Genomic DNA, 14,024 nt, shown 5'->3' with positions numbered 1-14,024 from the left:
GAATGATGGTGCAATCTAAATGATCCTGAATTCAATATGTCAAAAACCAAATCTTAACCGAACAACTTCTTTGCACAAAGCTCTCCGCATTAGGCGGGGCTAGCATTATAATAAAGAGCTATATAGTAACTCTAAAAAACCCATGCATGGCATTACCAAACTATGAAAGCTGTATAACATCAGAATCACTAGTCTCATCTCATACCCTGCTCAAAGGGAACTTTTAGCATCGTACCTAAAACAATTATACTTCATACATTATACCAGGCAGCACTATTGATCACTGCATTAAACCACCATCTCATATATCGAGTACAAAATGAGTGACTCACATAATACACATACTATTTTCCATAAACCTCTCGCTCAACGTTTCCTCCTTCGTGGAGGATTAGCACTTTTGTCTCTAATACCTTGAGTGTCATCCGTCTTCCCCAAATGCTCTGAGCGGGAGGATCCAGCAATCTTCCTATTATGTGCAATCATATTTCCTGATGGCTCCGTGGAAGGAAGTGCCCAACCACCCTGGCTTGCCAGCCCACTAACTCCTAAAACACAAATGCACAGCAAATATGTGATCTTGCATTCCCAAGTAAAATAGACTCTCATAGATCATATAGAAAGTTTGCTCTTGCAAAGAGCGAGAAAAATGCTTCATAGTAGCAAATCTACATGTAGCAGTTTTCACAATATCCATTTTTCTATATAACACAACCATTCCAAAATCCAAATAAATCATGAAACACAACATAATACTGCAGACATATAGCATTCCATGTGAATCCAACAAGATCTATTAAAGGATAATCATCACTAGATAAGAGAGGAAAGGACAATGCTAGAGACCCCTAAAATTTGATCCCATGTGGCCTTAAAATAGCCATTGATTCAAAACATACATGTAGGACCCACTTCAAATCCAACGCTCCACATTAAATGGTGGTGTCTTTTGGGGTCACTTTATGGGGGTTTCAAGCATTATCCGAGAGGAAAAAGCGCATCGCAGAATAGTGGCAAAAGCAATTTACCAACAGTAGCATGAGAACCAGCATTCGCCATCCAACCAGGCAGATGCTTCCCAGCACTTCCCTCCCAAGCTTCTTCAAAACCAGCAAGCTCACCTGGGAACTCACCAATACAGAATTACTAATCACACTCATTCAACATATCATACCGCATTGAAAATTCATATAATACCTAGTACCTTCATTGAGATTGTGCAAGGTCTGCCTTGTGTCCACTCTACCATCAGATTTAAGCTTCCTCATAACAGTATGACCCTACAATTTCAGTAATAATTACCAAGATACCTTTATCACTTCAAATGAAAACAAGAATTCAAAAGGTGAGTCTGAGATTTCAAAACAAGTATAATAGATAAAGGTCTTCATGAGGACTCCCACACACCAGCACCGTTCCACATATACCTTGTTGTGAAGTCCCCTAGAAAGCCTGTGAGATGCTTGCCGTGTAGCACTATCAGCTTCCTTGCTTTCTTCAAATATGACCTAATCAATGGCATATAATGCATGAGCCTGAGCCACCAAACTAACCACACATAATTAATAGCAACCCTCAGGTTTACTTACCCCATCACTCCCAGTCCTCATTATCTTGGATGAAGTGTGATAAGCCCCATCAGCACTGCCATAAGTGACGGTAGAACTCTGAAAGGTGAAGCTGCGAGTTTGAGGCTGTGATTCTGTATTTGTTATTCTGTTGAAATCATTCCTCAATTGCAAATGCCTGTTTCTTCTTCCTGCAAATTGATGAGGGTTGGTAACCAATTTTTCAGCCAGCTAAAAAAACATCAATATACATATAAAACGTATAGTATAGCACAAGAAAAACAACCATACCTTCAGCTTCATCATCTGGGACCTCGACATATGGCTCACTGCTTGATCTAGCATGTTTTCTAGGCTTCTCTTTTATCTTCTCGTCCGTCTCTTCTTTTTCACCATCTGAATTGATTTCTTCAATGATTGGCCCCCTTGATGGCATGGGCTCAGCAGCTTGATGCTCAAGAAATGCAGGTGGTTGCATACCAGGAAAAGGACTTCCACCGGAACCAAAGAAGCTCGACTCAAACATGCCTCCAAAAGGGCGTGTAAAGAAAGGGTCATCAAATGGGTCCCTTCCTCCAAAGAAACTAGACATCAAACTTCTCTGACTCCCAAAGCTGCCAAAGCCCCCAAAACCAGCAAAAGGGTCACCAAAACCAGAGAACGGATTTCTGCCACCTCTCCCTCCTTGCATTTTTCAGAGAATTATGCTCCCTAAGAGACAAAAAGTAAGAACTACCATCATCTTCAGCATATGCTCAACTGACCTCGCTCAATAATGCCACAGATTGCAAAGCAACAGCAACAGATAACTCAAGGATGACACAATCCATCCATTCACACAGTATTTATTCTTCGAACGAAGTTACACACAGTAAGAATTTCAAAAAAAAGAAAGAAGGAACCGCAAGAAAGAGAGACAACGGCCTCAGTCCATAAAAGTAAGATGTAGCATCTGATTTGCTATTCATTGCATTATAAAGCATGACACATCAATACTCCGAATAAGGACTAAGGACTCAATTGAAAATGCAACATGATTACAAGAACTTGAATCCCCAATCCCAAAACATCTTCCTTCCCCCAAGATACTACTGCTTCCACAACAAAAAAAGAGAATGTCCACATACCATGTGGATTAAATTTTTGAATGGACCACGTGGATTAAATGCAATAGAAATAATTCAAATTATAAGCATAGCCGCACCACAAACAAAGAAGCCACCAATGGGGCATTGTTTAAGTCAGTAACAGCAAAACAGATGCACTGCAAAAATATCATGTCGAGGAATTTTTTTTTTAAAAAAAAAAGAAGCAAGAAACCAATCACTTAAAAAAACCAATACATCAAAACCAATAACCTGGATCTTAAAAATAACCTGCTGACTGCAAAATAAAAACAGTCAGAAAGTAAAATGTGAAAGGAGAAACAAGAAAAATCCCCAAGCACAAGTATTATAACCAAAAAAGGGTAACCAGTTTTTTCTTCCTAAAACATATTTTATATACTGCAATCTTCAGATAGAACACGAATAACCTAATACCAAAATTCATTGGCAAAAACATAAAACAAATGACCAGACCACATGATGATCTCTTCCTCTCGTATTCCCACATTTTCCTTCAGGCCAAAGCAAAAAAAAATTACATAGAAAATATTGATCAGTCAACCTCCTTCTGATCCCTGCAGCAAAGCATAGTCAAATACATAACTAAGGCCAAGTCATTCTAGGGCACCATAAAGGGAACAGTTCAACGCAACATTTGCATCAAATAAGCACAATAAAAATTAGCATACAGAAACAACGAGCAATATATTAAAGATAAATATCGAGATAATAATTTAACTATAAAATTTAGGTTTGCGAGGAATACCATATAAGCACCGATCAGCGGAATAACACACGGATTTCAAGGAAAACACGCAATTTCCACAATTCAATCACAAACGAGGATATTCTCAGATGATCATATTTTCAAAAAATTAAACATGCAAGACAAGAGTACCTCAGATAAAAAGAGACCGGCGAGTTGAATGAAACTGAACAAATATCCTAGAGAAGAAAAGGTAACCCCTAGACACAACGAAAACGATCGCTTGATTGAAAAAATGGTGTTTTTCAGGCTTCCTTGTGTTTGTCCCTGTTGGGTTAGGCGAAGTTAACCTTACAAAAGGCGTGAATCCACGGCCTCGAGTGGAGGGTTTTGTTTGCGAAAGAATAAACGGAAGGTTCTAGTGAGTGCACGAAATTGTCGCGATATTTTGGTGTTAAAGCCGCTCCTCTTGCATGGTGGATAGTTATAAGAATAAAGGGTTTTTTCCTTTAAATTATAAGAGAAGGAATGGGGAGGCTCGATTTCGAGATACCACACATGCGCACATATAAGTTGTAGATCTTAAAATCTACAATCAATTAGTATTCATCGATCTTGATTTATGATAATCCTTCAAGATCATATAAAACGTTGATCATAAAGTTGGGGCATCCCTGTGGTGCAGGCGGGGGAAGTTTTGATGATCAAATGAGTCAATGATAGCGAAATATTTAGTGAGAGAAGTGAAAAGTTTTTAGAGAAAAATATACCAAGTAATTGAGAGAATAAATGAGCAGGGGGTCCTCTCCTATTCATAGTGTTCGTGATCATATGATCAACACGTGTTAACTGTACGAACAGGCCTTTGGCTTTGATTGGGCCTAGGTCCAGGTTGGAGCCTCCTTAGCATAATGGGCTCTGAGCCTTCAGTGAATGGATGAGCTTTTGTGACACTGCTTGTATTGATCTTACCATAGACCTTCCTGTTGTTCGGGCCCAACTCGACCTCTTACGGGCTCAATCTTGGGCGTACTCGTGGTCTTCCTTCGAATAAAATTGCGTTTGGTTGAGAATGGGAATACGAATGGTATTTCGAACCCAACAAGAATAGAAATGATTATATAATTATCAATGAGAATGAGAGAAGAATGATATAAAAAGAACTAAAATATCTTTCACACACCTTTAATTACATGAACTTATTAACAATCTAAAAACAATTTTATGAATGTCTCTTGATTACATAATACTGAAGGCACAATTACAAAGATGCTTCATTACATAATAAAATAGGAAAATAGGGAAGACAACAATTTGACAACACATAATGGTACGTATGGAGTCTGTATAATTAATCCTCTCTCAAGATTTTACAAGAAACTTCCATGCCAGCACATCCAGGTGGCATGAAAGTTTGTGGATAGGCCTTCCATGCAGCAGAGCTGTTCTGTTTGTGCATACAGGGGGAGCCAGGTGAACCCATTGTGGTTCAATGCGAGCCATGTTTCCATTGATGAACAGGCTCCAAGGGTAACTTTGGCACTTGTATCGTCTGCATTTTGTGCTGCCGGAACTCATATAAACAAGATTTTTAGAGCTGCTGGAGCTCATTCAAGTCAGGCCTTGTTGGATATTCAAAACCTCGAAGTGCTGGCATCTGTTGCAAATCATCTTCTGAATATGCTGGGACTAACCAGTATCTCTTATCTCTTCCAAAAACCTGGTGTAGAAGAGTAAAACAGAACCAAAAGTTCACAGGCATGCCCAATTGTGCAGCATCCATGAACAATTTTTGTAAATGCAAATCCTCAAAGTAAAATATAGCACCCAGAAAAGGAAATAAAACAAGGGAATTTCTCCACGCTTACTTCGAAGAACAAGAAGCCAAAATTGGTTCAAATAGAATCACTGCATTTTGAGGTAAATATCCCTTTAGGAAGCCAATCATGAAATTTCAAGAGCAAAAGATGACCTAAAATTGAAATGATAAATAAGAGGACATCAGAAGTACTAAAAAACATTTCGTCCGCCTCAAAGAAGACCTGGTTTGAATTAAGTATGGATGTGATTCTGTTTTTAAATATTTATTGAACATTTTGCAGAAAATGTAAGGATCTATTGTTGGAAAAAATAACTACAGCATTCCATAGAGCTTGAAGCCACTAATACTGGTACAAGGAATGCTCCCACCATGCCTAGAGTGCCAAAATCAGTTATCAATATAGCATTGCAATAAATGTTTGTTTCTAGAATCCAAGGTTTATCTATCTATCAGAGCTTGGCAGCTGCAACTGAAGCTTGTGAACAGAAAGAAAATCCTAAGTTTGGGGGGAAAAGGGCAATAAGTATTCGGCAATCAGCAAAATGTTCTAGAATTTTGATGAACCACCAAAGCAGCACCTGTTCATATCAACAAGGAATCACTCTACAGAGACAACCAAGTTAGCCTTTCAACCGTTTGCCAGAGCAATCTTTGGCGCTTCTATATGGCACTGATTGCATAAATTGTTTCCATGTTTCAATCCTGAGAACAATCACACAACAACAGGTCTCTATCTCATCTCATCCACACATTCTGTGTCTCTCACAATGAGAAAAGCACTCACAAGTTCCTACTAGGTCCCTCAGTATCACAGGCCAAATACTGCTTCCTTTTCCCCATGAGTTGACACTTATGCCAATATTTTTAAATAAGAGAATCATTCAACCAAGAGTCAAGCCCAATACTGAAGGCTATTCAGCGGCCATAAAGCTTCAATGGTCAGTGTCACTTCCTAAACTCATCCACAGATATTTTGGCACATAACACGCTACATGATGTCCCATCCACTTCAAGCTGTCTAACACAGGCAAGTCTTGTCATCTTGCCTTGATGTATTGACAAATAATTTCTGTCCTCTTGCCTTGGTGCCTAATACGAGTACGTTCTGTCCTCATTGCCGAGTCTAGTCCCATCCACAGAACTTACTGCAATGAGGGTGTCATAGGAACACTAGATTCCCGCAGAGCTTCCCTAGAATGGATCAACCAACCACAAGGGGTCTAACTTTGACAACAGTTTGTTACAACCCACCTTAATCCTCTAAGGCTTTCCTGCTTTGGCCATATGGTCCTAAGCAACATTTTTCCCATAAGACACATTAAAAGACTAGTACCAAGGTCCTCCATACACAGCTCAATAGATTCCCATAAAACTAACATCCGACCAAGAACTTCAATAAGAAATTGCCTACCTTTTAAGGTCATGCAATGAGACAAATTAATATGCAATGCACACAAGTTCTGTCTAGCCTCATCACACCATCTCTTTGTGGATGAATTTTCTATGCAACACCAAATGGTTAAGGGGATCCCACTTAACCAATCCTGCCATACTTTTGTGACTGATTATTTGGCTTTCCATTGTCACTTGTCAGCATAAAAAAGCATTCTTGAAATGTAGGAATCTTTCCTCCTATGTCTACAAAGAACGATATGCCAGAAAACATATTGAATCACATTTTTCAAAAGAAGAAAACATTTTCAGAATGTCTTTGACCCCATTTCATATTACTATTCTTGCGAAGAAGTGATCACATTATTGCCCTCCCCAGTCCCACCCTCATGAGTATGCCACGAACCCAATACAGGCTATTGAAGATGATGAGTGAAGCCATAACATCACTAAGTTCTAAAGAGGTAACCTGCTAAGCTGTGTCTTAGCCTTGACCCTATTTGCTCTAGGAAGAAAAAATTAATAAACATGGCTACCATAAACATTATTAAACTGAACTATAATTTCTATTCAAGTACAATTGTTTAACCAGCAACCAAATAAGTACAATGCATTCATGGAAATTCAGAATCAACTCAGCAATCTTAATCGAGGCATGTGCTTCCAGCACTTTGTTCCATAGATTCTCTTCAAAACAACATTTTCCCAAGAATTTAAACCAAGGCAGTTCACAAGCAACAGATTGAGGCAACATATAAATAATCATACAAACAACCCTTGAAATACAAGCTCAGTCAGTCAAGGAAATTACAGACATAGTATACAAAGAGAAGAAAAGATACCTGCTCAAAGTTTTTCTTCCAACCAAGGTCATAATACCCTTTTGAATTTGTTCTCTTCTCATATGCCTGAAGGCGGCAAAAAATAAGTTGAGCAATCTTTATGAGAGACAGATACCAGATAAAAGACTTTCTGAATTACAAAGGAAACAAGGAGTCGAATCAATGGAGGAAGGCATTACCTCAATAGTAGTGGTATTTGACACCACTAGCATCATGTGCATAATAAGAAAGCCCAATAAACTCAACGCAAATGATAAATTCAGCACTGGAAGGATAGAAGGATAATATTATGGTAATGAAAAGGATAATGACATCAGATGAGGAGGGTAAAGAGCTTGTACTGATTACCAAATGAGATAAAAGTGGCTGCAAGAGTTCCAGCTGTTCCAGATATCTCACCATCGGTAAAAAATGCTATAAAAACTGATAACAATGACAAAGTAACAAGAGTTGTCTCGAGAAATGTGAACAACTGCATGCAAACAAGAAACACTAACACCATCAGTAAACACCACCTTCTTTTCTTTTTTCAACTGATAGCACCAAGACAGTCTATTTTATCTAGCTTTCTTGAAAAAGAAAACATAAGCTCAAGCATATGAACTACATACATCGAGCATAACAACCATTTAGCATATCTTTTAATGAACATAAGAAACATGCTATTTGAATATCCGAAAAAGAAATAATTTTTATGAGAAGATAAAACCATCTCTGCTCGAGTGGTTGTACATATATTAAACTTCCCATAAAACACACAAATGAAAAAACAGAAGAAGAAGAAATGGTGCGTATCTTGCTGCAAGGTATTAGACTTTATTTTTTGTTTAAGGTAACAGTTCCCAATAAACGCATGTCCTAGTATCAAAGAGAGAAGTATCAAAGCATGTCTTATCTGGCTACAAAATAGTATAAAAATATTAACCCGAGCATCCAAAGATGAATGGAATAGAAAAAACAAGAAAGAGAGTGAGGGAGAGCATTTCTTCAAGTTCCGCATTTCTCCCGTGCCTGAACTACTTTTTTCACTACGTAACTATTAGATCTCATACATCGTTTTAATTTGGGCATGTCTTAAACCTAGAATGTTCACACTGAACAGGCAGTAACACATTTAGATATAATATGCTATTGCTGCTTGAGAAACTTAAGTCATTAGAAACCAAAGACAATATTAAAATGGCAAAAACTGTAGATCCATAAACAGCATAAATTAATGGGTCAACTCAACAGCTCAGAGTAGAATAATTATCCATCTCAATGAGCACCACAGTGCTTAAAACATACTTTGTATGAATTAAACATAGGCTCGGATACTCAAATCAAACCTGCAAGCAGATGGATTTAACATACCAAGAAAAGAAGGAAATGTTTGTAATTCATGGCCCCAACACAGTTGACAACCCACACGCAGTGATGGTCCATTTTCAATATACACCTTCCACCTAGAGTCAGTTAAAAAAAAATAAGGTCCTTTCTTGGAAAATCAAACCTCCAGAAAGAACATAATGCAGAGAACTCACAAACAGAACAGTGATGGCAGCGAGGTGGCTTAAATTGGTTGCACTTCCGACATAACCTTGTTTTCTGACCTGCAGCATCACCAGGCATAGGAAACTGATTTGAGTCTACGCCTATGGGCCCATCTTGTGCGCCCACCAATGGATCTGTATCACCTCTCTCCTCATCCATTGGCGGCCTCCAATTCCGGGGAACACCACCAGGATCAGTCAGGACAACTGAGAAATAGCTCCATAACAGCATAGCCAACTACAACCAAATCAACTAACTGAAGTATTAGTAAGTAAGTTGTGCTTTGGACGTTACTAAGCACACTTGATCTATGGTTGATGCCAAAAATGCTACATGAACACCTTTTTTATCCAATATACTTATTGTGTATTGTTAAAATAAAAGATCGATAATATTAATTTAATATATTGTGTAGTACAAAAAGAGCATGATGAGCAGTATCCAATCATGTTGTTCATTGTGGTTTAAATTTTATCAAATAGGAAAACATACAGATACCATATTTAAGGCATTTTTAACATTCTACTTTTTCCAAATCAACAGCTTGTTTTAAGATATCAGCCGTTTTATCTTTGCTAAAAGCTAGTATAGATTTATTGTTCTAGGAAGCCAAAAATTACCACCACCTTCACTCAATTGCTTTCAGCCATCTCTTCCAAGCCTCCATTTAACGAACATATACATGAGTTCAGTCGTGAGTGTGTTCAGAAATCACAAACGCAATATTAAATTGCAGATTGCACAAATTATTAAATGGGAATGGAGGGGAAAGGAAATTGCAGTATGTTCGATAGAACATAAAATTTTCACCTTCATGAGGTCATAATTTATTTTCTGTGTACCCTTAGTTTTATCAATTTTACCGAACAAAAGACTTTTATCCAAACACACTTGACTATTGCAGTTCTACACATGGAAATGGAGGCCACCACAGAGCGAAAACCCCATTGCATACCATAGAGATCCCCGCGTCTTATTATTGTATTTCCATAAAATTCTCTCCCTTTCTACATCAATAAAGTTAGTTAACAGAAAATTCAGAAATAACAAGAATGGCATAAGAGACAAACAACAGAGTGCAACTAACAGTATGTGCACAACTTTTACCTAGATATATAACATGACTGTGTTTCATTTTTAGTGTCTTTTGAACTGAGAACTCTTATAACTTCCATCAAACTTAAATCACTGCGCTGATATCTTCCTCACGGCTTTAATTATTTCGCGTTGAGAAATTGTCATCTTGGCACCGTCCCCGGAAGAACTGAAATCAGTCTGTCAACAGACTTTTCGACTTTCTTACTTGAGCATAGAAAAACGAAATTAAGCTGAATTATTTGAGCATCGTTAAAACCTAAACAGAAGAGCATAAAATCCATACCAGAAAATGAAACAAGAGCAAGACCGCAAGAGACACGACAGTATCGCGGCCACCGTGAAAAAGAGCGGGACCGTAATTGACAACGACAACGGAGTAGTAGGTGACGCCGATGATTGCAAGGACCACAAGGATCATGATAGAACCAAGGGCACGCAGTGGCGTGCAGAACTTGAACACGTTCCACGCCATTACCCGTCCCGATGATTTGTTCATGTTGATTGAAATTAATTAACAAAATTCGATCCCTTCTTTTGCTCTGAAGCTGTCTGTACGTTTGTAGAACTCGAAAACAACCAATTGGCAGATGAATTCAAAGACGCGTAGATGGCCAATACGAAGTGCTTTCAAGGAACAATTTGAAAACGACGTCATTTTGCGAAGTCTTGTCAATTTTGGACACCTGCCCACTGTCCGGGATCGGGCCACGGGGGCCGGAAGAGCATCCATAGTGAGCACACTTGTGTCCACACTCCAAACACGACAATTCTTGTACAATTATCAATTTAACAAGTGCTACATTCCAATGTATTTACAATGTATACATTTGAGCCAACACTTCATACTCCTTTTCTCATTCATCTCTCACTTACTTTCCATCACCTCTCTATTCCTTTTTATCATTTATCTATTTACTATTCATGAACCAATAAGCACTCCAAATATAGAGTAGCTACAAATTTTTCATATGTTTTGGAGTGTCAAAATATGTCCATTGTAGATATATAACACTAATTTATTAAGAGTATGATTTCAAGTACTATAAAGAGCACCTATTGGGGATGCTCTAATTAGTTTAGCTATAATTAAGCAATTAACTGTAATTATCCCCAAATTCCCTTCTAAATTATATATTATTTTGGTGTTATTTAGTATTTTGGATTATCATAATGTTGATTTTGAAAAACAAAATCTTAAAGGGAAATTTCAGGGCGATACCACTTCTGAAACTTTTAGACACTTAAATTCAGTCTAAAAAACTTTATCCCTTTAAGGTACCATTAATATGATAATTATTTTTTTACCTTTGTCTTCTTCATCCCATAACACATACACTTATCTTCTCTTTTTCTTTCTCTCTCCTCTCTTTTTATTGTTGTCCGTTGGTATCCAACCTAAACTGAACCACATCACCACGAACATACTCCAACCTTCCACCAACACAAATGGCCATCCATTTGGCCGAAAAATGATCAGAAAGTGGGGACAACCACAACACAAAAGTCTCAAATCCGATCGATTCCAACGACGATTCGCTACACTACCTCTACCATTAGACTCTCCTCACTAAGACGCATAATGTCCAACCAGATACGACCCAAAATGGTCACTGGATATGACTGTTTAAAATAGTAACATTGGTTGACCAATGTTATTGTTTCGAACACAATAACATTGGTTGACCAATGTTATTGTTTCAAACACAATAACATTGATCGTCTAATGTTACTGTTTGGGAAAATTTTCAAATCAGGCTGATTTCGACGGCGGTTTGCCATACCATCATCACTGTTGGACTCCCCTCATTGAAGCGCCCAATCATATACGGTCCAAAACAGTCATTGGATATATTCGTTTTAAAACGATAACATTGGTCGACGAATACTGTTTTAAAACGGTAACATTGGTCAGTAAATATTAATGTTTTGAAAAAAGTCCAGCCATATCTGGACCAAAACAACCGTTAAAAAAAGAGATGAGTGAGAGAAAGATGTAGTGATAAGAGAGAGAGAGATAGAGAGAGATGCAATAGGAGAGAGAAAGATGCATTGCTGAGAGAGATGCAATAGGAGAGAGAAAGATGCATTGCTGAGAGAGATGTGGCATAAAGAGAAAGTAACAAGATAGAAATATCATATTAGATCTAAACCTCTTTGAAAAAAGGGTAAAAAATGAAATAGATAAAATTTAAATGATTTAAATAATTATAAAAAATAAAAATGGACTTATAAGGGATAAAGTTTTTTTTTAGTGGATTTAGATGTCCAACAATTTTGAAAATGGTATTAATATGTCATTTTTCATTAATGGGGGTAAACCCAACACTAAATCCTAAACCCTACACTAAATCCTAAACCCTAAGTACTAAATCTCATAAATCCTAATAATACAAAAAAAAATAAATTATTTGGAGAGATTTGGGGCGGTAATTACAGCCCCACTTTCTTCATAAAATTCTAGTACGAGTAACAATTTATTTTGGGCCATGCTATCCGGAGTGTTCTCGACCATTCCGACAGGCCCAATTTAGTGCTTTTCGTTGGGATATTTCAAAGCCCAAGAAAGAAAGAAACCATGGTTTGTTTCTTTCCTTTTTTAGAGGTTTTTGATTAATTAGGAGTAGGGCGAGCTGAATCGAGCTTTGCCTTGTTCAAACTCGTTCATTTTTTTAACGAGTTCGAGCTCGAACTCGAACTGAGCTTTAGATTTTCAAGCTGAGGTTGTTTAATTCAAAGGTGAGCTCGAGTTTGGTTCGATAATATAAACGAATTTGTTCATACGTTTTTGTGAATTAAAAATGAGCACGGTCACAAATTATTTACAGAGTTTGTTTATGAACACATTTACCAAAGTAATAAGGCTTAAATAAATGCATTTTTTTTTATTCAAACGTACTTGTTCAGTTGTTCAGAACGCGAGATGAGTATTCTCCGAGATTTACAATTACCCTAACAATACTACCACATATCAAATACTCTAAATCATTTAATATTCATTTATACAATAATTTTTTTATTAATTTAAACTCAATTCATTTTACAACTATCCTAACATCAAATCCTACCATATCAAAGTAATAAATCAATTCACATTAATATTTCCCTAAACCTAAATATATCATAATTATTGTTATTATATATTGCGCAAATGTCACAAATTCCCCTGTGGTAAGGGTTATTTCTACATGCACCCCCTCGTTTTGAATTCGTAGGAATTGGATCCCCTAACCTTTGATTTCGTTTTATGCCTGGTCCCTCCGTCCTTTGGCCGTCATTTGGCTAACGGTGATGGTAAAACATCGTCGTTTTAAATTAATAAAATTAAAATAAAACCCCAAATAAAACACTATTTACTCAAATCTCCCAAAATTACATCATCTTCTTCCCCTCTCCCTCTCAATTCAATTTCTCATAAGCACACTAGCAGAAGAACCTAAAGAGAGAGAGAGGGGAAGTAATGTGAACTCCATACTTTCTTTTCCCCAGTCTCCTCTGGCATTCACTTTTCCCAGAAAATTAGACTAAAGCAAAAGCTCAATGCTGTCATTCTTTATAGTATTGCAAATTGGGCACGAATCAAGAAAGGCTTCACAGGGGCAAGGTTATCCAGAGTTTGGTTTTGGAGGAGAAGAAAAAGAAATGTTGGGCTTAGTCATGGACCTCACGGCAAGTTGAGGCTTGTTTCTTTTCTAGTCTAAGCGAATTCCATTTAAAAATAGAAAATGCTCTACCTTGGTTTGTGCTATTCTCTGCCATGCTTGGTTCTCCATCTCCAATCTCTTCAATAAATCTTCAAGCTCCAATACTCCCCTGGTTGCTTGTGCCATCTCTTCATCTTTTTTTTTCTCAACAAGGGCATTGTAGTTGATTCTATTTTCTTCAATACGATACCCAATTGTTGCTTCCTTTGCTCCATCAATCTCAATCTCAAAACGAAAAATGTGTCGTTTTGAGATT

General features: G+C 37.4%; 2 protein-coding genes across 3 annotated transcripts; both read right to left on the bottom strand.

Moving 5' to 3' along the window:
* Nucleotides 1-152: 152 nt before the first annotated feature.
* Nucleotides 153-3,845, bottom strand: LOC119987308. Of its 2 annotated transcripts, none has more exons than XM_038832181.1 (7): nucleotides 3,573-3,845; nucleotides 1,860-2,279; nucleotides 1,590-1,759; nucleotides 1,428-1,508; nucleotides 1,205-1,280; nucleotides 1,029-1,121; nucleotides 153-541 (listed from the first exon to the last, which is right to left on the bottom strand). In XM_038832181.1, the coding sequence occupies exons 2-7, from the start codon at nucleotides 2,257-2,259 to the stop codon at nucleotides 483-485; spliced, it is 879 nt and encodes a 292-aa protein (XP_038688109.1). In that variant the 5' UTR covers nucleotides 2,260-2,279; nucleotides 3,573-3,845; the 3' UTR covers nucleotides 153-482. The 2 variants fall into 2 exon arrangements, with proteins under 2 accessions (XP_038688109.1, XP_038688107.1); XM_038832179.1 differs by having other exon boundaries at nucleotides 156-548; nucleotides 3,573-3,842.
* A 689-nt stretch (nucleotides 3,846-4,534) lies between these two features.
* LOC119987247 (probable protein S-acyltransferase 14) lies at nucleotides 4,535-10,563 on the bottom strand. The gene is made up of 7 exons (XM_038832106.1): nucleotides 10,351-10,563; nucleotides 8,960-9,206; nucleotides 8,790-8,881; nucleotides 7,785-7,908; nucleotides 7,616-7,701; nucleotides 7,437-7,502; nucleotides 4,535-5,100 (listed from the first exon to the last, which is right to left on the bottom strand). The coding sequence occupies exons 1-7, from the start codon at nucleotides 10,561-10,563 to the stop codon at nucleotides 4,972-4,974; spliced, it is 957 nt and encodes a 318-aa protein (XP_038688034.1). The 3' UTR covers nucleotides 4,535-4,971.
* Nucleotides 10,564-14,024: the final 3,461 nt, after the last annotated feature.

The sequence above is a fragment of the Tripterygium wilfordii genome, chromosome 20 (genome assembly GCF_013401445.1).
Source record: "Tripterygium wilfordii isolate XIE 37 chromosome 20, ASM1340144v1, whole genome shotgun sequence".
In the NCBI taxonomy this organism is placed as follows: domain Eukaryota; kingdom Viridiplantae; phylum Streptophyta; class Magnoliopsida; order Celastrales; family Celastraceae; genus Tripterygium; species Tripterygium wilfordii.
Note: the sequence above shows the minus strand (reverse complement) of the source record. Positions and strands in the feature narration are given on the sequence as shown.

Bases quoted from the DNA above. Each gene is read 5' to 3' on its own strand.
- LOC119987308 (XM_038832179.1), bottom strand. From the start codon at position 2,259: ATGCAAGGAGGGAGAGGTGGCAGAAATCCGTTCTCTGGTTTTGGTGAC. The intron at 1,122-1,204 runs GTACTAGGTATT...GTGAGTTCCCAG, and splicing joins CTTGCACAATCTCAATGAAG to GTGAGCTTGCTGGTTTTGAA. The intron at 549-1,028 runs GTAAATTGCTTT...TTTGTGTTTTAG, and splicing joins TGGTTCTCATGCTACTGTTG to GAGTTAGTGGGCTGGCAAGC.
- LOC119987247 (XM_038832106.1), bottom strand. From the start codon at position 10,563: ATGAACAAATCATCGGGACGGGTAATGGCGTGGAACGTGTTCAAGTTC. The intron at 7,503-7,615 runs GTAATGCCTTCC...TGCCGCCTTCAG, and splicing joins CAAATACCACTACTATTGAG to GCATATGAGAAGAGAACAAA. The intron at 5,101-7,436 runs GTATCTTTTCTT...CTTCTACACCAG, and splicing joins GGAAGAAAAACTTTGAGCAG to GTTTTTGGAAGAGATAAGAG.